This window comes from Crocodylus porosus, unplaced genomic scaffold (genome assembly GCF_001723895.1).
Source record: "Crocodylus porosus isolate Cpor-Errol unplaced genomic scaffold, CroPor_comp1, whole genome shotgun sequence".
Classification (NCBI taxonomy): domain Eukaryota; kingdom Metazoa; phylum Chordata; order Crocodylia; family Crocodylidae; genus Crocodylus; species Crocodylus porosus.
The window spans coordinates 7,814,862-7,841,147 of NW_017728921.1; the positions used below are offsets into that span (position 1 = coordinate 7,814,862).

Consider the following 26,286-nt stretch of genomic DNA (forward strand, 5'->3'; position numbering starts at 1 on the left):
ACAGACGTTGAGTCGAGTGGTAGAGCTGTTTTTCCCCCCAATAACATTTTTCTTGTCCGTGTCCTGTCTGAAAGACCCCTGTGACACCCTGGGATGGGCGGCTGAAAGGTTTATTGAGTGCAGTTGTTTAAAATTACCAGGAACCCAGCCCACGTATCACTTCTGTCAGCTATCGCTGCTCTTGTGTAAGCGCTTGCATTATGACGACAGGTCTCAGAAAAGTGCTGTTAAAGAAGCGGAGTGCGACCCAAGAAGGGTTTTGCTCGGCTGCTTGTAGCTAAGGCAGGCTGACACGCAGCTTTCCAGAGCAGGAGAAAACATCCAAGCGTGTCATGAGAGCCCAGCGCATCAGCACGACGGTACCAAAGCGCCGTGGGCTTAAAGAGAGCTTGAAAGCCATTACAAATGGGCACGACTGGTCTAGTGAGTGGTGCCTTTCTGAGTCGGCATTTAAGGGTCTCGGTGCCTGTAGCTTTGTTTGGATGCAGGAGTCAGAAACCTTTTTTCCCCTGTTAGACCATCCGTACCTGCAAGCCCTTTTGCAGGTCAGAAATCCTGACTCGTGTAGATGTTTCCATGGGTTTGAATTGGACGGTGTATTTGGGTGTTTGTTGAACTGTATATGAATGAATTACCTAGCCCAGCTTCCAGAAACCCTTGCGGCTTATTCAGGAAGCTCATTGCCACTATCTACAGAGAAGAAACGTGCAGAAGGAGGATACCAGTAGTTTTGGTGTTCAGACGCTGACCTTGGCATGAAGAAAACTGGGGTTTGGAGCCTGGCTTTGCCACTGTTACCTTACTCGTACCTCGGCTCTGCACCTGGGGGAAATTATTTGTATTTGTTCAGATGGATGAGCTCTTTAGGGCTATTCCTTATGTCTGTATAATGCATACGGAAATAGCAGAAGCCCCCTAATGCTCCCATAATACTAAGTGCTTATCATCTCTGCCTCTGGGTGGGTTTCATTGTGTTAACCGGAGGTGCTCAGAAGACTGTACCTTTCAGGGTCAAGGCCCCCGATTCCTTTTTGAACAAGGAGTTTGTTTAAAGAAATGTAGCAACTAATGAGAGGAGTAGGTGTCCATCAGCATCTCAAAAAGCCCCAGCAGCTGGGGAAAGCAGCGGTATTTGACCAAGGCCAAGACTTCCCATGTTTGTAACGTGTATGTTCCCACTGAACGCACTTCAGTCATTAAAAGCAACCCACCTCTCTTACTGTCAGCTTTTCCTATGTTAAAGCTTGGCATGTTGGTTTAAAAATGTGACTAGTGATCCTGGGTATCCTCTGTTCAGGTCTGCGTGAGAAGGGCACCTCATTTTCAGATGCTGTGAATCCTTTGAAAATCAGGCTCCATCATGATGCCTTGGATTTGACACCCCGAAACCTGGGACACTTACAAATCTGTTTCTTTTGAAAATAGTCTCCGCACATCTTCCATCGACTCCAATTTCTGCCTTACACTGGGGCAATTTTGTTTGATCTGAAACAAAATCCTTTCGTCTGATGATCTCCATTTGATTGGTGAACACGAATCAGTTAAGACTTGGCGATCACTGCCTTTGCCCTCACTTGATAGGTGGGCAAACTGAGCTGCAGAGAAGTTGCCTGTGGCTACAGTGGGTCTCAGGCAGAGCTGGGAATAGAGAACTGGTGTTTGGACTCCTCCCCCATTATAACTATCAGACCAAATCAGTTTAAATGCTGTTTGCTTTGGATTTCTAGTGCTGACACACTGTATGAATGCAGGAGTCATGAAGTTTGCCACAATGAGGCGAACAGCACCGGAACTAAAGGGCATCATATGACATTTTGCCTATTGTATATAGCTTTTAGGACACTGACATTTGCAGTTAGTGGCAGGGGGAAGGAAGCCTAGTTTGAATGATGCCTAGTAGAGAACTTTGCTTTACCAAGCCTTATCTGGTAACAAAAGCCTTCATTAACTGAAAGTCCAGTATCAGGTATAATCTTTGACTTTAAACAAAAAACTAGGGTAAGCAAGTCTGATGGCCTTAACAATGCAGATGGGCTGTAATATCAGCATGGAGAGTGGGAGCGATTTTTTTTTTTTCTTTTTTTTTTTTTTTTGGTAGCCTTCCCTGACCTTTGCACATGCACGCTTGTTTTGCAGGCTTTTAAGGTCATCACCCAGTCTGTGAAAACAATTTATAGATTTCAATTCAGAATGTCAGACGCGGTCTTTGATTAACACATGCATCCGTTGTGCAAGACTGCGTGGAGAAAGGGAGTTTTGCAGTGAAAGGGCATTGTTGGCTTTCCGTGGTCAAAAGGACAGGTATATATAATTATAAGCAGCAAAACCCAAAATGTCACTAAATACCAGAAATAAATTTGTGGCGTGTCATTTTCCTTAATATGTAAGTGTTAAACTCTCTTGCTTTTGTGTTTCTGCATTAGATACTAGGGGTCCTTCTTGATGCTTGTGAAAAACATAGAAGGAAAGTCATCTAATGTATCTCTACAGAGTGTGTGTGTTTGTGCAAACATGCATGTCATGCACGTGTATCGCCAACAGTCTTAAAGTAGCACCTAGGAATAACCCTCGAGGATCAGACCCTAGGCCTGCCTAGTATTCTGATTTACTGATGCTTTCAGGAAGATGTGGGAACTTCACAGTAGCAGATGGGCCATAAAGCTTCCCTGCCCATAGTCCTAATCATGGAAGTTGGCATAAACCCTGAAGGGCGAGGTTCAGTATCCCTTCCCAAATTATAGTTGTGATCAGTAACACTGGATTTTCTTGTGATCCACATAAATAACCAAATCCCATTATTTAAATCTTGTTTAGTTATCACCCACGGTGGTTCTACAGTTTAATTGTTTGATATAAGTGTTTTCACCCATCAGTTCTGAATTTCCCACCTTTTGGTTTTGTTGAGTGTTCCCTTGCATTGTAAACAAGGATAGCCATTCTTGAAGTGCCTCCTTTCTCCATTCATGATTATATTTGCTTCCGTTGGGTCCTCCGACACTTATGTGACTATTCAAGGAAAGGCCATGGGTATCTCTTGTGACTCAGTGAAGGATTTGGCTGTAATACATTTACAGAATGTAATTTCCACAAAGGAAGTGTTTTCAGGAAGTATGGTGAAATTAGACAACCCACTCAACAATGGTCTAGCAAATTTTATTTCAAGGCAGGTGAAATCATAAAGTTAATCAACGACTATGGCATTTTAATAAAAGATGACGTGTTCAAATGTCTGGACTTACCGTCTATTGCCAGCTCTCGCCTGATGCAGTATCAATCACCTCTATGCAAGCAGGGTTAAACTATATATCTGAGCCTTTAAAATAAAAAGTCTGATTGCTTGCTGGAGGCATCTGCTGTCATGAGCAAAGATTTGAGATCAAATAGGAGAACGCATCCAGAGAGAGAGAAACCACTGTTCTCTTTGGTAATATGTTCCAGTAGCTAACAACTCTGACTGCTAAAAAGTTGCAACTTATTTCGGATTTGGCTATGTCTGGCTTTACCTTCCAGCCAACCTTCCTATGAGTAAAAATTTCCTAATTGTTACAAAAGGCAAACACAGAAGAGACAAGTGTACAAATAAGGCCCTTACAAAGTCTCCGCAAATATTTACAGGCGTGATGAATGTATTTCTTTCTTTATGTGGGATTTGCTGACCTTTTATTCAAAAAGGAAAATCTGCCTGGCAGTTTCATACTGTGAAGTCAATAAACTGTGGAAGAAGAAGTGAAAGGTGTAAAGGTTGGCTTTCCAGGGATAAGGGAACATCTGTATTTTTTTAATATACATTCTTGGCTTCTGGTTTGGTTTTTTTTTTTTAATTTGTTTGCCTTTCCTGAGCTAAAGTGTGTGATGTGCAGCACAGCAAGGGGAGGTGGCTGGAATGCAGAAGTGTCAGTCTTCACTATGGGAAGACGGCACCGTGTGGGCGAGCGGGAGGGGATGGGGCAGGTCTGAGGGTTGGGTGGGAGAGCAGTGCTCAGAGGTAGGGTTTGGATCAACTGGAGTGCCAGGAAGGGAAGCAGCACAGGCCGGAGGAAGGTATACTGGGACGACAGGAGGAGGTTCAGTGTTGGGTAAGGGGTTGGGCATGTGGAGTGGCAGACAAAAGACACTGGGGTGGGGGTAGGAGCGGCAAAGAGACCCCAGAGAGTTGATCCTTGGGAGGTCTAGTTACTCTGGGAGTGGGGCTGTGTGCACCCCACCAGGCAGTGGTGTCAGCTCTCCCTTCCCAGTGCCTCGCTTCAGTCTGTGGGGGGGACAGAGTGCTCTTCCTAGTGATTGCTTCCTGAAAAAGTTATTATGAAACCTGCTCCTCTGTGTCCATACAAAGTAGAGGAGAAACCTTGCTCCTCCCTTGCATGAGCAGATTCCTTCTGCTTCTCATTGGCTTCCCCTGGCTGGGAGCCTTCTGGCCGAGAGAGATAGGCAGATGGTTTCCTTGAAGGCTCAGTGGCACTTCAAACATCAGTCAGCAAGTGTGCATGGCTGTTGGCCAATCCCCTCCCACCCACGATCCTAAACCCTTACTTTCCAGTCCAAGAGAAAGTTTTCAAAGCTACCTTGGCACAGGATGGCTTTAAAATATTAGGCTATTATGATAGCTCTGCTGAATCCAGTGCCTGGGGTTTGGTTCCGTGTTAGGATCCTCCAGAGAGAACTCCTGTCACATATGAGTCCAAGAAAGAATAACACAGATCAGAGTTTAATATCCAGTTCCAAAAATTGACTGCGGTGGGATATAGGAATTTAAGCTCCGGTGTCGCGCTGGAGCCGGTGATGTGCTTAGCAGATGTCTCTTTGGGTTTAAATGAAGTGTTGCAGTGGTGCATGGCACCAGAGGGGAAAATCTTTGAGAAAAGATGAAGGTAGCAACCGGACTGCTGTAAGCAGATATGGGGGAGTAGTTATGCGTAAACCTTATGTTTTGACTTTGTTTAATAGTTTAACTCAGTGGTTGTCACCCTTCTCTATGTTAAGAACTCCTTTTCCATATTAGAAACCTTCTCCCACCTCTCTGTGACCCCTTTCTGCTTACCAGTGTAAGAAGGATACGGCATTCACAGGCACCCGATGCCTGCTAGCAAGCTTCAGCTTGAGAATCCATGTTCTAACTATGGACATTAAGGCTAGGGACAGATGTTCAAAAAGCCTGAGCCTGAATTGGTTCAATCTTTTGCAGGTTAGTCTAACCTGGTTAAGCTAAATCAGTTCTGCAACTGGACTGACATCCCAGAAATGCAGGCACATGCCTGTAGTGGCTCAGGCTAGAAGCTGCGGGGATCTACAACAGCCCTCCCTTCCTTCCTCAGTGCTGAGCTGGGGCAGGGGGTGTGGCCAGGGTCAGGCAGGAGCTCTGATTAGTCCAGCAGGGAATTGATAACACTGCTTATCACCCAATTAAGAAAACAGCAGAGGGACATTACCAGCTGCTTGTTGATTCTGCCTGTTGATTCAGCATGGACTGTAGCCAGCATGTGGTCTGCTAGTTCAAGGGTTTTCAACCTTTTTTGGTTGGTATACCCCCTGTGGCCAGTCAATAAGCGGGGGGTGGGGGAGAGGGGTCCCCCCAGCGGCTGATCGAGAAGCGGGGGGGCATCTCCCATGGTGAAACCAGAAGTGCTGCCAACAAAACTAAAAGTGCCCTCTCTTCTCCGCTCTGCTGCCGCATCCAGTTGACAACCCCTGCGCTAGCTAATACACAGACACCTCCTCAGCAAGGCTGAGGGGAGGGGGAATTTCTGCTTAGCAGGGAGTGGTGAGGCACGGGGAAGTAGCCTGCAGTCTCTGCTGAGCTGCAGCCAGGGAGGAGAGGGAACGGGCCAGCCCTGCTGCGGAGCAGAGAGTCCCAGAGACCATGCTGGGATGCTGGGGGAGTCTGATTTATCTTAAACCAGCAAGGGGTCTGGGACAGACATTGCATAAATCAGTTTGAGCCAAATCAGGTGAGTATGATACTACATTCAACCAAGTTTTTTCTCAAACCAGTTTCAGCCATCCTCAAACTGGTTTATATGCATCGAACATCTGTTCTGTTACAGATTTAAACCAGTTTCTGATCACTTAAACTGGTTTCTGTGTAATGTCTGGCCCTAGCCTAAATGCAGGATTGATGCTTAACTGTTCCCTGCCTCATTCCACATTCCAGTGGTTCATCTCTCTTCTGGAAGGCCTTTGTGAAAAGTGAGCTTAGCTTATTTGAACCCAATATCCTGTTTTCTGAGCATCTTTCTCAGAGGATTAGGATTCTCTGGTGAAGTATCCAGAGCTCTCCTGGAAGATGTCTACAGAAAAAAAAAATGCACCACTTTAATTATACTGGTTGAAGAGGTACAACTTCCTTGCTTATATCAGTGTTTTCTTAGAAGAAGGCACAGATTTACAGATAAAATTGTATCCACACTCTGGGCTATCATGGCATAACTGTAAAACATCATGGCCACAAGAAGCAAAGTTACAAAAACAGCATGAACCACCCTCTGTCACAGGCCAGACCCCTCAGCTTGTGTTCCTTGGAATGGCTTTTTCCTCTTCCATGGTTGGGTAGTAATAGGTTTAACATAGGAAAAAATCATCCTGGTGTTGATTATCTTGGGTGCTGGTTTTCATGCTATTAGGGAGCAACACAGATGAGTAAAACTGGAATTTTCAGTGGCTTTTTTGCTAGATCACAAGCTAAATCCTCCCTACTTCACTAGCCTGATTGATATGGAGTGAATGGAGTATAAAGAATACTGGTAAGATTTGAGCCATCTCCTTCTGTCCAGGGATTAAGTGGTTGATAAGTCTAGTCATGGTTCCCACCATGGCAGAAAGGACCCAAGCATATGGCCTGATCCAAAATTCAGTGAAATCAGTGGGTAGACCCTTGTTTGGCTTCCCTGGATCAGACTGTTCTGGCTTCCGACCAGCCCATTTCTGGTGACGCTAAGGGAAGTCCCCACTAGTGAGGACTGTGGCTCTGAATCTGAAGAGCATCCCAGATCAGTAAAGCACCTAAGCATGTCCGTCAGTCCTATCTAGGTAAATGAATGTTTACACTTCAGGAAATGCTTTTCTGAACGAGGACCTTCTGTGCAATGTTTCTGGGCTCCTGTCTGCAGAGGTTATGGAAAACTTATTAAGAAGTAAAGTTCCAGGACATCCTCTAGTAATGTAAAATGAAAGAGGGGATAAAATGAGTATAATTGTAGCACATATCTACTATCTAGTCTGCTACATAGTAGGTCGTTTTCAGAGTGTTTCTAACTACCTCTATAAACAGATATCTACTATGCCAAAGAGTAGATATGGCCCCTGCCCACCTCTCTCACCAGCCACAATGGAGTGGTAGAAGCATCCATGCCCTGCTCATAAGCAGTTCATCTACATGGGGTTCCCCGTTCAAGGGCTCCAGCATCGACGCCAGCATCTGATCTTAAAAGGCTGGAACTTGGGTGAAGCTAGTGGGAAAATCTGTGTAGCAAGTGTCCTCTAAACCAGTCCTTTCTAGGAGAATTAAAATGCGTGCCAAGGATTTAAGACTTACAGGACTGCAATGGTATGTTAAACTGACATTATATTTTAATCATGACTCTAGTTGGCGGCGAGGGTCTTGAGTCAGTAATTTACTCCTCACTGGAGTGTTCATTGGCACACCTAATGCTGTTTCTCCCCACCCACCCCCCGTTTTATTATGTTTTCTGACTGTTAATGGCAGTTTGCTCATTTGCAAGGAAACTAATTCCACCATCTAATTCTGGTGTATGAATTAAATATGAAGGCGCATCACCTTAAATTATCATTTCAAAGTTATGGCCCCCATCCCCTGCATGCTGCGGGGGTTTATTTATTTTTTTATTATTCCTTTCCTTCCTCTTGAATTGCCTGGCACTTTTCCTCCGAAGTTATTCAGTCTTGCAGGGGTTGCTGGTGCCAACGTGCTTGCATTATTCTCACTCAGTAGAATTGTAATGATGTTGCCTGCTTGTCAACCACAGTCATTTGGTGCAGTGACAGATATTGATTATTTATGACTGGCAAACATTTAATTAAGTTTTACTAGATAATTAACATGCTTTCAGCCAAGCATGCTAAGAAGATGGAGAACCTGTTCCTGGAAGCATCCGTTAGTCATAGACCTTTATGAAAAAGTTAACACAAGATTTGGTTCTTATTTCCAGCTTTCATAAACATTTATTTGTAGAGGATCCTGGACATTTTGGGTACATTTCACAATGTATCTGTTGTCATGGTTATGACCCCTTTTTAGGGAAAGAGATGAATGTATGTGGCCCCTTATGCTGTGTCTTTGATAAGACTCCATAGTGGTATAAAAACCTGAATATTGTTACCAAATCTCAGCTTATGACAAAGCATCTCTGATATTCTCAAGCAAATACCATTAGTCATCCATGAAGATTTTAGGGCTGTTTCTAACCGGGTATAATTGGTGGTGTGGTGCCATTTAAAGTTGTTGCAGCAATGCCGGTTTCACACTGATTTCCCACTGCTTGATGGTAGAGCAAATGCCAACTTTGACTGATGGAAAGTTCTGTAGGGGATTTCTAAAAACTCAGTCTGTGCAAAGACAATCACCAAGAAACGCAGCGACCGTATTCCAGTCCCCTAAGCCTAATCGTCTATTGGTACAGAACGACAAAATTGTCGCATAAAACCGTCTCCCACTCCTGTATATCCCAGCACTTCTCCAAAACCAAAGGAAATGGATAAACTTTGCAGGATGCCCACAAGATCTACAAATTTAGGGTAGCTTGGACCAAGGGCTTTGCAGTAAATTTTGAAGTTATGGGGGTCTAATAGAGCACACCCTGCCAGCTGCCCATTCTCATAAACCACACAGAAGCCTGCCTAGATTATTCCTGGACACTGTCACTTATCAACTGAGTTTGCAAACTGCACTCATCCATTTTGACGCTGATTTTTATTAGTATTGGTATTTCTGCAGTACCCCAGCCAGCTTTGGTTCTCCATGGTGGTGGGCACTTCATAAATACATAGTAAGAAATGGTACTTTCCCCAAGGAATTTATGCCAGTGATAGTCAACCAGGGCGCCGTACAAGAGAAACCCAGAGATTTTCAAATAGGAATCCATAGTGTGCAAAAATATTCCTACCTGTTGTGATCTTTCTGAGGTCTTTACAACAGAAGAATTGCACTCGTATTTTTCTGTGCTCAAAACAAGAGCTGGCATTTTCTAAGGGGTGCCTTGAGCCATGCATCGAAAAATGTTGAGAACCACTGATTTATGCCCTAAGCAGCTCATGGCTTGAAGTCAACAGCACACAGCTGGGATCAAAACTCAGGTCCCATGTCTCCTAGCCCCGTGCCTTGTCTGCTGAACACGTGACTCTTCCTTATTCATGTCGGAGGAAAATGCCTGTTTTTATACCTTAGCAGTTGTGCACTAGGCACATTTTTTCATCACTGTGTATATAGCCTTTGCAATTTTGGTTAGTCTCATCTCTGTGAGTTAAGCAGGGCATTTTTTATTACTATGGCTTTACAAGCCACATTTTAAAGCATCGCTGTTTGCTCCTGATAGATGCATTATTGCTTAATTTTTAAAACAGCCCGGCAGAAAAAGAATTTGACGTTCTGCCGCGGCCTTACCTGACATAACTTTGGGGCCTATTTTTCATGTCCACGATATATTATAACACCCCTGTGTATGTCAAAATGGAAGAGGTATAATGACCAGGGAGGGGTGTCTTGAGCCTGTTTTCAAACAGAGCTTGCTAATATGGCACTAAATTACTGACATTCAAACCATGCTGTTGGAGTTGGTAACTCAGGATCAGAGTTTCTTGAAAATAGAAAGAGGGCATGTTTGTCATTTCTTTTGAAAATTAACTTGTACAGCAGCCTTTCTTTGCAGAGCAGAAACTAACTTTGATCTGCTAGCCAGCGTTCCTACAGCGAGAGCGATTAGCAGGGTTTCAAGAGCTACGGCTGAGTGGACCCAGCCAATGTGCTGAATACCTTGTGCCTGCTGTGATTGAACAGAGGGACTAAAAAGGCAGAAGGAAAGTTTATAAAGGGGCAGAGTGGCTGGGGCAAAAAAAAAAAAAAAATGCTCCCAATTTATGAATGAATTTTTTGTGTTTCCCTTGTCCCCTTTTAAGCCTTGCGCAAAGGTTGTAGCAAGTTTATTGATTTTTCACAGAGTGAGTTAATGAGGTCAGTTTAACTCTTTGCCTACCGAGTGTGACAGGTGTGCTTCTCTGTGCCACTGAGATGCTCTGACGGGCCGCAGAAGTCTGCTGCTGGAGATCACTCCGGTGCCAAGGCAGCAGAAACCCTCCGCAAAAAACGGTTTTCTTTCAGAAATCCCAGTGGTCAGAGCTCTGTTGCGAGGAGGCCCATTTGTCACTCCTGACTGCCAACTGCTGCAGTAGTTACAAGCGCCAAAAAGGCAGAAGAGGAAGCATTTGATCTCCCCTTCCTCCAAGTAACGGTAGCAACCCCAAGGTCTGCGACACTTTAATGGGGAATGATATCAGAAATTTGGCTACCTAGGAATTACAAGAAAACAGTGGGGTGCAAAGGGATGGCCTAGTGCTGAAATGCAGCCCTTCTGACTTCTAAGCCACGGGTTGCAATCTCTTCCTTGGTAGGTAGAAATGAAACTTGGCTGATAAATTGTCATTTTCACCTCTGCTGCAGACCATGCATCCGTGCTGGGAGTCTCAGCAGAGAAGTCACGGATTAAACAGGCAGCAGACTACGCTGCCCATCTCCCATCCAGGTCATGGTCAGGTGGAGTCTCAGCGTGCCTTTCTGCAACAAGACGAGCGCCTCCACGATCTGTGCGTGTGTCCTACCACACCTCCATCATGATTTGATGCCACAGTGTAACATTGTATCAAAGGCACTGTGGCAGCACATGCAGCCATGCAAAATGGTTGTGGGAGCCAAAGTAATTTGGGGTTGTGGGATCCCATCGAGCAAATTGCTCTTACCTCAAAGAGCAAGATGGATGGCCACCCTGCAGAAAGTATTAGGACAGGGGCGGGCAATTATTTAGGGCTTACTGAGGTTTGGCAAGCCATCAAGGGCGGAATGACAGGCAGCCAGATAAATATTAATTGAATTTAATTGAATATTAATTTATGCATATTCATTATCTAAATTTTTAGGGGCCCTGCAGGCTGGATAGAATTGCTTGGCGGGCCATATGTGGCATGGGGGCCACACGTTGCCCACCCCTGTGTTAGGAGGTACTTTTGGGAAGCTGTGTAGTGAAAAAAGATGAGTGTTTGAATTCAGACACACACTCCATCCCTGACCTTGGGGAAAAAAATCACTTCTCCCACTGTGTTTCAGTTTGCCCATCCATGAAATGGAGGCACTGCTGCTCCCCGCCTTGCTTGCGTATGCATGCTTGTGTATTTTTAGCTTCACTATTTTTTAACTAAATTTGGAGTCATTGATCATACAGATCCACCTCTGACATGTGGGAATGCTGCATATTATATAATGAAATAATGTATAAAGACGGGGTGGGTATAAGACCTCTGTCAACTTTGTCAGAAGCGCGACAGAGGGAAGCATCCAACGTTAAATGACGGTAATTTTTTGCATCATAAATGATCAGTGATATAGTAGACAACTTCTTTTAAGAGAGTCAGGGGAAACATTTTACTTTCTTTTATTTTAAGCCTCTACATTGTAGCTGAACCCACCTAATGTCATGGGACTAATTTTCTTCCTTTTCTTTTTTTATTGTTAGTGTCAGAGAGCCGAGGGGTCCTGGACAATATTCAGAGATTTTCTTCACTACCAACATATCTACCTGTGAGCTATCAGATCTTCAGTGCTGAGACGTCCTTTTTCCTTAAAGAAGCCAACCAGGATTTCATGAGAAACTCCAGTTTGCAGTCCCGGGTAGAATCTTTCTTTCCATATAAAGCCAAGAGGCCACCTGTATTAAATGCCAGCTACGGGCCCTTTTCTGTTGAGCAAGTAGTGCCCCCGGATCTCATGTTAACCTCAACCTCTTTTGGATCTACCAACAAGTTTACTTTTAACTGGAAACTTAAAGCCTACATCATGAGTGACAAAATTTACCCGGCCAAGCCCAAAGTTCAAGTCCTCTTCTACATCGTGGGCAGGGACTGGGATGATTACAGTACCACAGAGCGGCTGCCTTGCCTGCGGGTGTTTGCCTTTCGAGAGACCCGGGAAGTCAGAGGCAGCTGCAGGCTGAAGGGCGATCTGGGACTGTGCGTGGCAGAGCTGGAACTGCTGCCGGCCTGGTTTAACCCTCCCACGGTGGTTGCCGGCCGCAAGAAAGCCGCTGATCAGTCTGTGGGAAGCACTGTGGAGCTTTATTACATTATCCAGCCCGGGGACGGGAAAGGGGAGTGCACCACCGAGGATGTAAGAAAGGGGAATGCCATCCGACCGGGAAAAGATGGCATGGCTGAGACCATGTCTCACTTGCAGAGGATTGGGTCTATCAGCCTGTACCGAGGCCCAGAGAGTTCTCAGCTGACGGAGCTCAGGCTGGACAGCAACGTTGTCATCTGGCTGCCATCAAAGCCCGTCAAGCAAGGAGAGGTGGTGAACATTTATGTGACGATTGCTACCAATTCTACAGTGGATCACTTTATACTGAGGTACAGTCAAAATGGTTTCGTGTCTCTGTTTCTCCCCTGGTAGCTGATGTGGGGATGACCCATGTGGAAGATTACTTCCTAACAATTACACACCATCCTTCCCACCTTGAGTAGGCCAAGGAAGGAGCTAGAGGAACTTTTACTAGGCTTCCTCATGATGAATGTGTTCATTTTTCCTGCTTTGAGTAGGTCAAGGATGGATCTAAAGCAACTTTTACTAGGTTCCCACATGATTAATGCATCCCTGCATTCTACCGTAAAGTCCAAAACTCAATTTATTGCCTAGTGGGGCCACTTCTGTGGAACGACAGACAGCAAGGCACCATACTAGCTCCCTGTTGGTCAGGGTTTTAGAAGCAGGCTTTTTACCTTGAAGTAGGTCTGCAGCATAGCCAAATGCATGGGATAGAGCACTTAATTTATGTGCCTTTGTTTTAACTGCATAGCACAGTTTTGCATCTCAGTTTTGTAATGGTTTTGGCATGTGAACTTCAGGGGTGACAAAGATTCAGCCCCTTACTTCTTGGAAAGCAGTATTGTTTTTCTGTGGCTCGCCTGTACCTGCTAAAGTAATACCTACCGTGTCTGATGTGGCTATAGATATAAAGAGATGGTTTGTACTAAATGGCATTATTTTGTAAGCCATCAGCAGCAAGGTACATAAGAATAGACAAATTGTCATCCTGGGTTGGACATGCGGTCCGTCTATTTGACTTCATAACCTGTTTGCTTACCGTGCAGCAGAACATCCTTGGAGGCTGGAAAAGACCAACAAACTTGTTAATCGCCACTGAAATGTTTGATGCATCTCTTTGCCTGTTACCAGGCTTTAAATTCAAGGGATATTTCTGCGGTGATAAGCAACAATTGCTCTTTGAAAACCTCAAGACATCAGGGTTCCCCATAGGATTCTGCACATGAAAGTATTCATTTCTAAGGCGCATGTGAATTAAACTAATGCAGAGTTGACAACTGCCGAGGAGAATAGCCTTTAGAACAGGAAGTGTCGCTTGGCAGATAAAAGGCTCTTATTAAAAAGGAGGGATTTGAAGCATCCCAGAGCTGTTCTGCTGTTTGCGGCTTTGGTTAAGTTGGCGAGATAATCTGCCAGACACCTGTTCACAGAGTGGAGCCCCCCAGGTTAGAAGAAGCTTTTCGGACTCCGCTGCTTATCTCTTTTTTCAAATCCTATCTCAGAAACAGCGAAGACAAAATACCGTGCTTCATAGTAAGCATAGCTGCTGTGAAGGAAGAAATCCAAAGGAGATGAATCTGGTGTGTTGGTTTAGTGGGGGTGGGGGTATACCCTTTGAAACTTGGAGTGTCACTGCCTTTTATCTCCCTGAAAAGTGAGTTGGAGATGGACACGGTCGTTGAAATCCGATGATGTCCTTAGCTCAGGAAGGAGTCTGACTGTCTGCGCGGGGATTCAGTTCACACACCCAGCGGTGTAACAGCCTGAAAGTGTATGAAGACACATCGGGTGATGCTGTCACGGGCAACATGGACGATCGCTGCTCTTCATTCAGAGCAGGTTATTTGAGGTGAACAGTTGTACATCCGTGCTTCAGTTAGTTATCTCATTATCCCCTAAAGCCAGGTGTTGCATTACACCCTTCCACACTCATGCGCACACACTAAAACAAACTAGGAGTCTCCTTGACTAAGCATAGACCGTCAAAAAGCCCAAGGCTGAATCAATTCAATCTAGTCTAAGCTGTCAGTTGAACTAATTAGCAAGTAAACATGTTCACTTTTGACTCGCACATGCCTGCAGTGGCCCAGGCTAGAAGCCGGGGGGCGCTAGAGCACGACTCCCTGCTGGGCTGGAGCAGACAGCTTGGCCAAGGCTAGCCTGTCCACCCTGCGAGACGGGGAGTAGTGGGGGTGGTGCAAAGCATCCTGGGATGGTGGTAGACTGTGAGTTAACTTGAATCCGGAGGGGATCCGGGACAGAAGTTCACTAAACCAGTTTAACCCATGTCTGTTCAGTCTTCTCCTGCATCCACCCAGGTTTATCTTAACCCCATTTTGGCCATTTTGAAAGCAGTTTATGTCCGGTGAACTTCTGTTGTGTTGCAGATTCGAACCTGTTTCCAATCACTTATCCTGGTTTATGTGTAATTTCTGTCCCCAGCCCTGGAGTGCAAAAAGGGATTGCTTTCTTGGTGGAAGTGACTGCGACCAGACATAAGGACACGAAACACTAAGATGCTTTGAAATGCAGAGATCAAGATTTTACTATGTCTCAAGTTGGGGCCCTCAAATACATTGGAGGTACCTGAAAGCAGTTGTCAGCATAGAAAGTCTTTATTTCTGTGTTTCCTAAGCATTTTATTCTTTTGTGTGTCCCCCCCCCCCCCCCCCCCCCCCAGACGTGATTGGGGGCTGGAGGAAGAAGGAACTGCTCTCTGCCGTTGTTGTCAGGTGAAGCATTGCCTAGCTGTGCACAGAGCAACCTATGCAGGAGAGCAGAGACTTGTCTCCATCTCTCACCTGACACCAGAATATGAAGTGACGGTTGATACCCGATGGTGAAAATTATGTGGCACTGTCCTTTGAGGTATAAATGATGTGGCCATGTCTGTCAGCTTCTAAGATTTCTCTCTTCTGCTTGCTAAATGAGTGCAGGTGAAAGGCAGACGAGGCCATGTTCCTCTCTCTCTTCCACTGATGAAAATCTTGTGACTTCAAGGGATTTACACATGTAGCTGAGAGGCAGGCTTGACCCAGGCACCTTGAAGCTGCTTAAGTGTTTCTTTAAAAAAAAACCCCAAACCCCTCCTAAAACAGAAAATGGCCAGTGCGTATGTTAAAGATGCCTGGGGGCTGCTTTAAGCATCTCTGTGGCCATTAGCCTGGTGAGGTAAATGGCTGCATGCTCTAATATTCATGGGTTCCTGCCAAAGCAAACCCTACATCCTATGACATGCATTCACATTTAATCATGCTAAAGAAAAACACACCACAATTATCCCCGGGCATGGTGTATTTTTTTTATTTTCTCCTTCTTGCATGCTATTCATTGAGCTTTTGCGGCACCCAGCTCTGAGGCAAACAGCATGTGATGATTGCTTTAGGGGGAAAAAATAATGGTCACAAATCTTCACTGGCAAAAGCAAAGTAGACTGGTCTAAATGACCTCATAGCCACAAATCACTGGAATTGAAACTATGTTCTTAAATTGTATCTTAATTCAGAATCCTATTACTGTATCCATAAATTTATCAACCAAGAACTTCAGGAAAGGCAAAGAGAATAACTAATATGACAGGGAAGGAAGCATGTTATGTATGGTAATACATTAACATGGCAGCAACGCTGTCTGAATAGGCAGAGTCCTCTCCACTCCTTGCAGGAGGCCAGTTCAAGGTCCACCGTGAACCGGCTAAAGAGCGGCGCTCGCGGGCAGGAGATCCAAGTTCTGCTCATAACTCTGCCACTGACTTGTCATGTAGCCTCAGACAGATCACTTAACACCTTGTCTGTAAAATGGAAGTAGTGATCCTCTTCCCTGTCTAGCAGCAGTAGCGAGAGGCTTGGTGCATTTATGTTCCTCAGTCGCTTTGAGACCTGCAGATGGAAAGTGTAATGCCAGGTATTAGCGGTCACAACATCATCGTGCAAGACTAGGCAGAAAGATTCACTCACCAGTCCTATACCTTTCTGCACAAGAGACCCATATAATGCTGACTGCTCACTAAGGAAAATCCCTGCTTCTTCTAGCCACTGAGTAAATGTCCCGGGCATGGGAGACAATCCCGGTCACCTTTTTTTCTCATTAGACATGAGGGTCACCTTTGAACAGCATGAGCTCTCCCCAGAACAGGACTGGTTCCATAGTCTGGTTTGTACTGGTTTTTCCACGTGCTTTCAAGGGCTGGTGGAGATAGGTGTGGCATCATTGACTTGAACAAGGCTCAGCTGATTGACTTTGGAGGCTCTGCCTTGATCGTCATAGATGTGTGGTATTATAGGATAAAGACCTGAGGGCAGACATCTATTATTTGAGCCAGTAAATGGCTGTGTCCATTAACAGAGTGTAGCCATGTTAGTCTAAGGCAGGGGTGGGCAATTATTTTGGGCAGAGGGCTGCTTACTGAGTTTTGGCAAGCCATCCAGGGCTGCATGACAGGCGGCCAGGGGCAAATAAATATCAATTTATAAAATTTTTTGGTGGCCCTGCTGGCTGGATAGAATGGCCTGGGAGGCCACATCTGGCCCGCAGGCTGCATTTTGCCCACCCCTGGTCTAGGGCCTGAGGAAGGGCATTTGTACCTGAAAGCTCGCTAAGAAGGATTTTTCCAATTATTTGAGTTGGTCTAAAAAAAGATACCGGATTTACCCAAAGAGCCTTGTCTGCCTGTGTCCATTTACTACACTTTTGCCAATTGGAAAGAATCATTGGGACACCACCAGATAGGTTCAGTACTTGAGATAACCCTTAAAAGATGCATCTACAAGGTGCGTGTATGTTTAACTGCAGCCAACTGCATATCGCGAAGTCCAGTTCCAAGTCTGGAGTCTCTATTCGTACTTGTGATGCCGGGAAACCGAGCAACCAAAAGCATCAGGCTGCTCTGGAGATCTCGATGGCTTGTGTTGTGGAAACGCGTCGCTCCACCGTGCTCTCGAAGGAACCCGGCGTCTGTTTTTCGTGACATGATACGTCTCATCTGCTCGTTCACGGGGCCCCTAAGCAGCAGAGGGCCAAAGCGGTCCAATTAAGAGCTGTAAGAGCGTTGAGTTACCAGCATGGGCAGCAGCTTATCTTTCTGTTGTTGTAGAAGCTGCTGGGCTGTCACATAACCCGCTTTACAGGAGAGGCCGAGCAGGATAAGCGTATGGAAAGGGGATGAAGTTATCATCTGCCCCGATTAGCAACTTGTTCTTTTCCACTCGAGATGGTTAATTATGGATCTCGCCATGTAACTTTCATTGCACCTGAAGGGTGGTAGTTTATAAACAGTATTATTGAATTACCTGTTCCCAGCAAACAAGTCAACACAAGACAATAGATAATCAGTAGTGATAATAAATCTACAGATTGGAAGAGGGATAAAGGATAAATGTAGTGAGGAAAGCTATTAACCAGATGAGCTAAGGCAGCTTTATATGTCAGGTCCTAATGAGTATTGACAGTGCTGCTGTTTTAGGCAGGCTCAAGAATGCTGGAGGTATTAAGAGCGAAAAACCTAGAGACACGCAGGGCAGCGCTGAAGTGTGGCTGTTAACAGAAGAGCAACAGGAAGAGTAGCACGATGGCAAGCCGCATTCATTGCGTCTTGGTGATTAAGGGCTTGGTTGTGCAGTAGCAAACTGGGTGACTGGCCAGGGCCCCACACTTCAGGAGTCCCCGAAATTTTGCGACAGATTTTTTTGGGGAGTGAAGTTTTTGCAAAGAAGTGGCTCTGTTTGCATTTTAGCACTTAACAATTTATCTAGTTCCCCCAAAGAATATTAAAAAGATCCACGATACAGCTGTCGGTCATCAAAATTAAACCTCTATGGGGCCCAGAATGACTTCCTTGCCCAAGGCCCCCAAACCCTAAGGTCACCACCGGGTTGTGTTGTGGCTTCACATGAGGGTTCAGGAAAGGTAAGCCATTCAAAGAGCCAGTCTCCAGCCCCAGAAGTCTGCATGTTGTATAATACCATTTACTCTACAGAGTAAATTTTATTCGTAGGAGTAGGAAGGTCAAGCCAAGACCCTGCGCCTCTAATTTTGTATGACCTGTGCAGAATGTGCAGGAGAGATTATGCTGCAGTTTCTCTTAGTGCCATCCCCAAAGGGCAACCCTATCACAGAGTTCACAAATCCTATGAGGACTGATCGTTTCCGACTTCCTTCCCTGAAAAATTTGCCTGGGATGTGCAAACCTTTCTTCACCGAGTCAACCTTTTATATCACCACTGGTCAAGAAATGACCCCCTAGAGCTTGCAGACAGTGTTGCTGATGATATGGAAGGCAGGATCGAATACAGCTCATGCTGTCACGATTGCTTGCGCTCCTGCAGGCTCAGTAGGACTCGTGCATGTGTGGTGCTCGGAGATGATGTAGCCCCTGTGATACAGAGTAAAAAAGCATGAGCACTGTCCCTGTGAAGTCTGGTGCACTTAACGCTTTGCTGTGACTGTTGGACTATTGTAGTCTGCATGTAGCTCCTCTGTATTCCCCACATAGCCCAGTTGGGGTCTAGCATGAAGCTTAGTGTTATGAAGAGTTTCTCTGGGATTTAGACCCAACTACAGTTGCCTGATTTATGTCGTATTTGTACTACAATAGACTGTAGGAGCCACCATCGTGGACCAGGACCGTTTATGTGAGGCATTGTGCAAAGGAAATGGTCCTCACCCTAGAGCACCTGCAGCATAAGACGAGAGGCAAGGGCAGCGCGCAAGCAGGTGGGAGAGCACAGAGAAGCCATGAGACAGCAGTGGTCACGCTTGTAGGCAGTCATAGCACACCAGCAACTCGACTGGCTGCTAGTGACTTTGGCCAGGTCACCGTCGGTCTGTACCTCGGTTCCCCACCTGTCGAATGGCGGTGATAGATCTCCTCTATCTCAGACAGGGGTTAGCGCATAAGCATATCAAAGACGGTGAGGAGCTTAGCTGCTGCTATAATGGTGGTCCTAGAAGTACAATAGATAAAATCAGCAAGTGCAGCCTCTTGCATCGGAAATGGGCCCCCTACGTGCTCTTGATCTGTTAAGATCAGGCTCAAAGGCCAGCGAGGGGTGTAACAGCAGGCCTTTTTTTACCTTGTCCCTTTTATTTCCATAATGTGCACTCGACACCGAGAGCACCCTCATTTTTTGGTATCGGGGAAAAAGTTGTCCTTTTTGAAGGAAAAAAAACAACCCAGAAGCAGAGAGATGTCCCGGTGAATGTGACTGATTTAAGTCCAGATGCTGCTAGGTGAAGGTAATGGAAATGACTGGTAGTCCTTCATAGGCCTGAGATTTTTACCCATCTTCGTTGCTGGGTTGTTAGTTTTCATCCCTGTCTGCAATGTAGCAGCCTCCGTGGCTGGCGGTGCTGAAACCTGTTGTTTGTAAGGGTGGCTAAAGCCGAACCTAACCAGAGCAAGGAAGCCTCTGCAAACCAGCTGAGCTGTCTGTACGTTGTAATTCCAGGTGAATTGTCCCAAGGAGCCATTCACTCAACACAACAGATACTGGTTTCCATTAGTGGAGACTTTAAAAAGGAAAGTGTGGGGCGGGGGGGGACGTGTTTTCTTTCCACTGCTGCAGTCTCTCTCATTTTAAACCTAATGTGGCAGAGAGAGAAATGAGGAGAGGTGGGAGGTCACGAGGGAAGAGTTCTCCATTGTGTGTATGTGCGTGTCTTCAGATGTGAATGACATCAAACCATTTTCCTTTGCCCGTGCATCTCTACAGTACTTAAATATTTAAAAGCGATTTTGCTATTGTTAGGAAACAGCCAAGCACAAAAGCAATTCAATCCACATCTGACGAGAAAGGAGCTCAAAGCCTGAGGACTTGCTTCCGTGGTTTTATTATTTCATGTTCCATTTTGGTTGGGAAAGCGATCTTGGCTTCAAAATCCCAGGTCTAGGGCTTTAGCTGTTGCACAAAATAACAGCCAAAACTAGGCTCCCTTTTGCTGTCCCTTAGACTTTCCCTTTGGGCTTGCCCTCTGAGCCACCAGGAGGACTGCTTTCCCCAACACCTGGCTAATTCTTACCGTGTAAGCAAGACATTTGGTGCGGCATCCCCACCTGCTGCCATAGGCACCCTGGGTTGTATTATGCAATGGTGAAATGCCACTTTTGGCCGGTTTTTTGTGGTATTCCCATTCAGATGTCCTTCATAAATACTTCCTGTTTAAAAAGTTGCATTTGATATATTTACTTAAAAAAACATGTCCAAGGAAGAGTAGATGTTGAAAGCAGTAGACTTATTCAGCAAAACCCAGAAGCCTGGAGCCATTCGAAGTTCATGGGAGCTGGTTTTCCCAGATGGCCACCTTGGGTAGGATTCAGGAGTTTGGTCTGAGGATCTGTGGAGGCTCCATCCAGTCGGGGAATTTTCCATCGACTTCAGTGGAAAATGGATCAAGCCCATAAAGTCTGCGTCAGTGGCCACAGTTTGAAACTTGGGACCTCTGGAAATGTAAAGGGAGCGGGGTTCCTCTTGCTGTTCACCCCTGGAACAACTGTACATTGGTCTCTAGCTGACTTGCTTCTTTCCAGACCCCTTTTTCCCTGTTAACACTAAAATGAGACAGGGGCTTGGTACAACAGAAGACAGACTTTCCCTGCTCTTCTCTGTGACTGTGGATGACCATGGCTGAATCAGTGAGGCACAGCTTTGTGACCAAGCATGTGGGCACCTAACACCGCAGCATTTGAGGCCCAGTTTTCAGTGGTGCTGAGTACCTGTAGTTACCCCTGCAGTCAAGCGTGGGTATTTATTACCTTGAAACTCCTCGGATTCGAAATGATAGACTGCTCCCTTGGTGAAAATGTCTCACCCACTCCATGCTTCAACTTGGCCACCTGCGAATGGGGATTGCCATACCTACCATAGGCATGAACTAGCCAGTGGGAAAGTATTTTAAGGGGCTCTTTGGTCCATAAAGGCATTGTTCATATTCCAGTTTGTATAGCAAAGTCTTCATTCCAGTTTTGACTAAGTGGCTTTCTAAATGGATGGTGCAAAAGGGATTCCTGACTGAGTATAAGTGGACCCTAGGGTGGTGCCATAAAGCATGTTGGACAAGCAACGTGTGCCTTTCTGGGCCATCTGAAAACTGCCTTCCTCCGACTACTAATGGGAGAGGTATTGGGAACAAGCAGGCGGGGGAAGAACTGAGAGCTGAAGGGAATAAAGCAAATAACCCCCGCTCATCGGACGCGTGGAAGTCTGAGTTTTCAGCTAACCTTTGGCAAGTTCGAGGTGCGTAGAAGAAAGTTTCAAGACCATCACTGTGTGTGGTCCCCTCTTCAAGCAAATAGCTTTTCCCCCTCCAGGAGTGCCAACCAATCCAATGAAGCTTATTTTTTATTTTTTATTTTTTTGGCTGCTTTTCCAAATGTGTTGCTGCACATGTTAAATGTACATCGCCCCCCTCGGCTTTTTCCCTTCTGTTTCGAGACCTGGCTCTGAGCTGCACAGTGCCTCCTGCTACCTTCTGCTCCGTGTGACCTTTCCAGAAAGTCTCTGTATTTATGAGGCTGCTTAAAGATGTGCTCGGGCGCTGTGCTTCTCCTCTATTTAGACTGTTCACTGCTCGCGCAACTCAAGTTACGACTTGTAATTAAATCCCTGGTTACTTTTCTAATTGGACACAATGGTGGATACAACATAATCCCTCTCCCCAACCTAGAGGGGAAAGTGAAACTCCACACCACCGGGAATAGCTTTTATTTTAACCAAGATAATGCTTGCTGGCGGTCTAAAAAGGCTGTGCTCTGATGCATTAAAGGACCCCTTGGGAATCTGCCGAATGATTATCTGACAAGCTGTTGGGTTCCCGGACCACTGTAAGCAAGGGACTGTTCAAGCCTGTAGGTTTGAATGGAAATGAGTATCCCTAAGAAAAAAAAAAAAGATGCATCAAAGCTTCACATTGTAGCTTGCCTGTGAAAAGACGCAGGACCTGTAGAAAGTTGCCAAGTGACTACCGGTGGGGACATTGGCGAGTAATAACTTCTGAGTCTAAGCTGTCCCAAAGTAGGAATCCTGCCAGGTAGGATTCATAAATCTAATTCTGTGAATTGAATCTTTCACGGGAAAATTTTTACAGGGGCTTGTGGAGCTTTTGAGTTAGGTGCCCACAACTTAGGAGTTGAGTTAGGTGCAGAGACTGGTTCAGGCTTCTCATCCGTCTAGTCCATATACTCATACCCACTGTTGTTACTATTAGATGCTGCGGAGGAAGAGATGAGGAGGCCCTATGGGGGTCTTGCGGATTGTTTCCTCGTCATCCCAGATGCTAGTAAGAGTTTATTTGAATTTTGTTTTACAAAGAATTTCAACCTTGTTTCCATTCAAAATCGGAGCAAAAGTGCCCATTGGAAATGCCCAAATCTCCACGAAGCAGAGACACCTCTCTCTCTGCAGCCTAATGACCACTCGAGCTACCTGAGCCGGAGGCAACATTTTTTTGTGCCGGGGTGGGCAGAGGGTATTCTTCATCAGGACACAAATGGTGCTCTCGCCGTGCTAGCAATGAAAAGGTTGCATGTGCATGATGGCTTATGTGCGTCTTGGCAGATAATGCTTCTGTCTGAGTAAAGGGGAAGGAAGCAGAGGACCACCGTGATGGTGTAACTTGACGGCAATACCCTTTCACTGCACCGTTTCCCATCAGAACGGCTGAAAACGAATACTGAAAGCAATGAGAGTCGCTAATCTAGCATTAGACAAGTCAGTTTTGGCAAGTGCTGAGGATTTTTATGAAGTGCAGAGTGCTTTTGGCTCTAGTTTTGCCTGTCTCCAGTAGGAATTAGGATAGGCTCTAGAAGCTGTTCTGAAATCACCTTCACATGTCGGTTAACTTTTGCTTAGGACTTTGTTTCATGAAGAGAGTGGCATTGCTTCTGATTGAACCTCTATGCAGCAGGGCCAGCTATCAGGTATTGATTGGTGCACTGCAAATGGTTGTAATAGTAGGCATCCTCCTCTTTTAGTTGATGTGTGTCGCCGAGATTAGATAAGATAAAAAAAAATTCACATTTTTGGCTGATAATAGGCAAACTAGCAAAGCTGCCAGGGGGTTACGTGCATTGGAAGTCCAGCAGTCTCCAATGATGCCTCTTTAGGGTTTCAGATCGCTGCTTAGACTAGAGGAAAAGAGACACAGGGGGAAACCCTTGGACTTGTGGGAGACTGGCACCATGTAGCATCAAGGCCTACCCTTCTGCTTTGTAGTGACCGGGGGAGGGAATGACTGGGCCCTTCACTTAGCCTGCACATGTAGTGTTTGTTCCTGGGATGTGCACGTAAGTATGCCTGATAGGTCATGCTGTTTTATGGGATAACGTATGGGCTCCATCAGTAAAACAGTGACATCAGAGTCCTAATTCATTCTGGCTATTCATCACACAGCGAAAAGGATTGGATAGAGGAGTGCCTAACCTGCACTGAGAGCAGAAACCATGAGAAATGCATTACACAAGCAAGTTCCAGTATTGGGGATCATGCATCCTTGCAGGCAGCTTTACAGAAGCATTGAAGTAGGTGACCTGGATCCCTGACGTGGGGATTTGGCAGCTATTTAGAGATACTACCATGCTCTTGATGGTTCTCGTGGTATTTAATGGCCTAATGAGCTCAGCTTCAGAACTGAGCCCCTCAAGCAAAGCTGCGGAAATCCTATTGCTTAGGTCAGGTAGGGCTTGAGCCGTGGCTCGTTAAAACCAGTGGCAAATCTTCCATTGGCTTCCGTGGCGCAACATCGTCGCCTTAAATCAAGCTGCGCAAAACACTATGCAATGAACAGCCCTGCCTCGTCCATGTGGGCACGAAGTAGATGTGCTAATCTCCACTTTCTAGGACTCCAGAGTCATGCTTAAAGAATGCTCCGCTTGTTATCTGTCTGAAACAACGTTGCTGTAATTAATTCTGGGCAGAAATGTTGATAGGGTTAGGTGAAGATTTTATCTGCTGGCCAGAGACGGGAGAACAGGAGAAAGCCAGGCGTTTCTTCTTATGTCAGTTTGGATATTAATTTTATTATTAATTTCCTGAAAGAAAAAAAAAAATGTTTAACCCCCCCCCCCCAAAACAAAACCCTGAAGACTTCATTAGGAACGGATGGAAACGCCTCCTCCCCCTCTCTTGCCCAAGTACGAACGCTCAGCCATCTAGTAACCCATCTGCCTTAATTTTTGCATCAACTCAGGTAACGAGTATCGTTTCCATTGCTATGGTAACCTCTGTTTTCGTTTCTTGCTGCCTAGGTAAACAGTAGCATAAACCCACAGAAACGTATTATTATTATTCACTGTTTATTTTATGCAAGTGGCCAGAAACCGCATTCAAAATCCGTGGTCTCTTGAGCCAGAGCTGCCGAGAACGGGCCGCTGACCTCGTTGTCTAATGGACAGAGCGTCAGGCTGAGAGGCAGGAGACAGGACTTGTGTTGCGTAATTTTATAACGACTCCTCCACCTCTTCCTCTTCTGCCCTGGTCTGTTTAGCTTGCAAGCTCTTTAGGGCAGGGGGTCCCAGGGGTGAGCAATTCATGTTCTCCCCCAAGTAGAGGGAGTGCTGCTAAGTCTTGTTCTTGCTTTGTGGGGAGCTACCCTGTTGTGATGTGTAAATCTTTACAGGATTAGGTCCAGAGTTTTGAAAGGGATTTGGGATTCTTGAGACGGGAATGTGTTACACAAACTATTTGTAGCATTAATATTGTCTAAATGGGATTATTGCTCACCTGGTTGATATGAATCCATTGCTACTTGCCTACCTTTGTGAAGTTCTTTGACAATCTGGAGAGCCAGTAATACTGACTGCCCTAGTTTTGGTGTTGTGCGCCCTTCATTCAACCTTGCTAAAAAATAATGGTGAAAGGCAAGGCATTGTTTAAAAAGTGCATGGGGTGTGTTATATGCAGAGATGTTCAAGAGTTAGGATCACAACCCTCTTCTTCCTATAATTTGGAAAAGGGATCTCCACAGGAATGGAGGGGGAGGCACCAGGGGACATGGTTTTCATGATTGGAAATGGGTTTAGAGTGGCTTGTTCCAGGTAATGATTGCTCAGAAAGTCAACGGTTGTCCTGTTGCGTTGCATAATAGTATCTGCCTCCACATTATTCTCACAGCTGTTCATTTTTATTATGGCTTTTTCTTTTAAATACCTTCCTTGAAGAGCCAGAATATACAAATTCGTGGCATGCGGCAAGGAGCATGTGTGCATCCTTCTCTGCTAAAAACATCTCAATGTATAAGGACTGTTACTTTGATAATTGTCTAAATGGTGCTTAAGGGGTCCCCTGGGAGTGTTACATTGGCTCCATGATTTGCCTTGTCATCAAACACTCAATCCGTTCACAGAATCAGAAACATAAAAGAAGCAGCCAAAAAAACCACAAGAGGATTGCAGTAATTGAGTCATTGCAAACACAAGAAAATGAAGCTGTCACATTCAAAATCACAGCTCCCACTTTAAACTGTGCACACTTAAATGTGTGTATGATAGATCTTCCTGTTTTGGAAGTAACAGTTCTCTCGTAAGGGAGGGAAAGTAAAAGACAAGTTGAATCAGACCTCTGTTGGCCAGTTTTTTAAATGGTTTGGCAAGCATTTACAGTCCCCACAGAGGAAAGGTGGTCTCTGTTAACTGAACCACTTTTGCTGTTTTGGGTAAATAGAAATCCAGACCACTGGTTTTGGTTGTGCAAAACCTACAGGTCTCCCCAGCCGATGGTTACTTCCTAGGATTTATGATCAAAGTGTAATAGCAAGAGAAAATGAGCTGTCATAAGTTCCTGACCCAATTTTTGTGGCCCAAGAAATAGAGCTGGGGGTAATGAGGATTCACCGTTTTGTGCTTCTCTGAATTCAACCTCTCTATTTTCATCCATTATTTAAAGTGACCAGATCAGGTTGGATCCTGTAAACAGTTACTGAAATAAGCAGTCCATGCTCATGTGGGTAACTGTAATGGAGTGAATGGTTTATGTGGGCGT

General features: G+C 45.4%; 1 protein-coding gene across 1 annotated transcript in view; it reads left to right on the forward strand.

Moving 5' to 3' along the window:
- Positions 1-332: 332 nt before the first annotated feature.
- Positions 333-26,286, forward strand: part of TMEM132C (transmembrane protein 132C) — a 219,704-nt gene continuing 193,750 nt past the window's right edge. The window contains exons 1-3 of the mRNA XM_019539386.1: positions 333-423; positions 10,126-10,167; positions 11,733-12,621. Of these exons, the coding sequence (XP_019394931.1) occupies positions 333-423; positions 10,126-10,167; positions 11,733-12,621 (1,022 nt within the window). The remainder of the gene's footprint in view (positions 424-10,125; positions 10,168-11,732; positions 12,622-26,286) is intronic.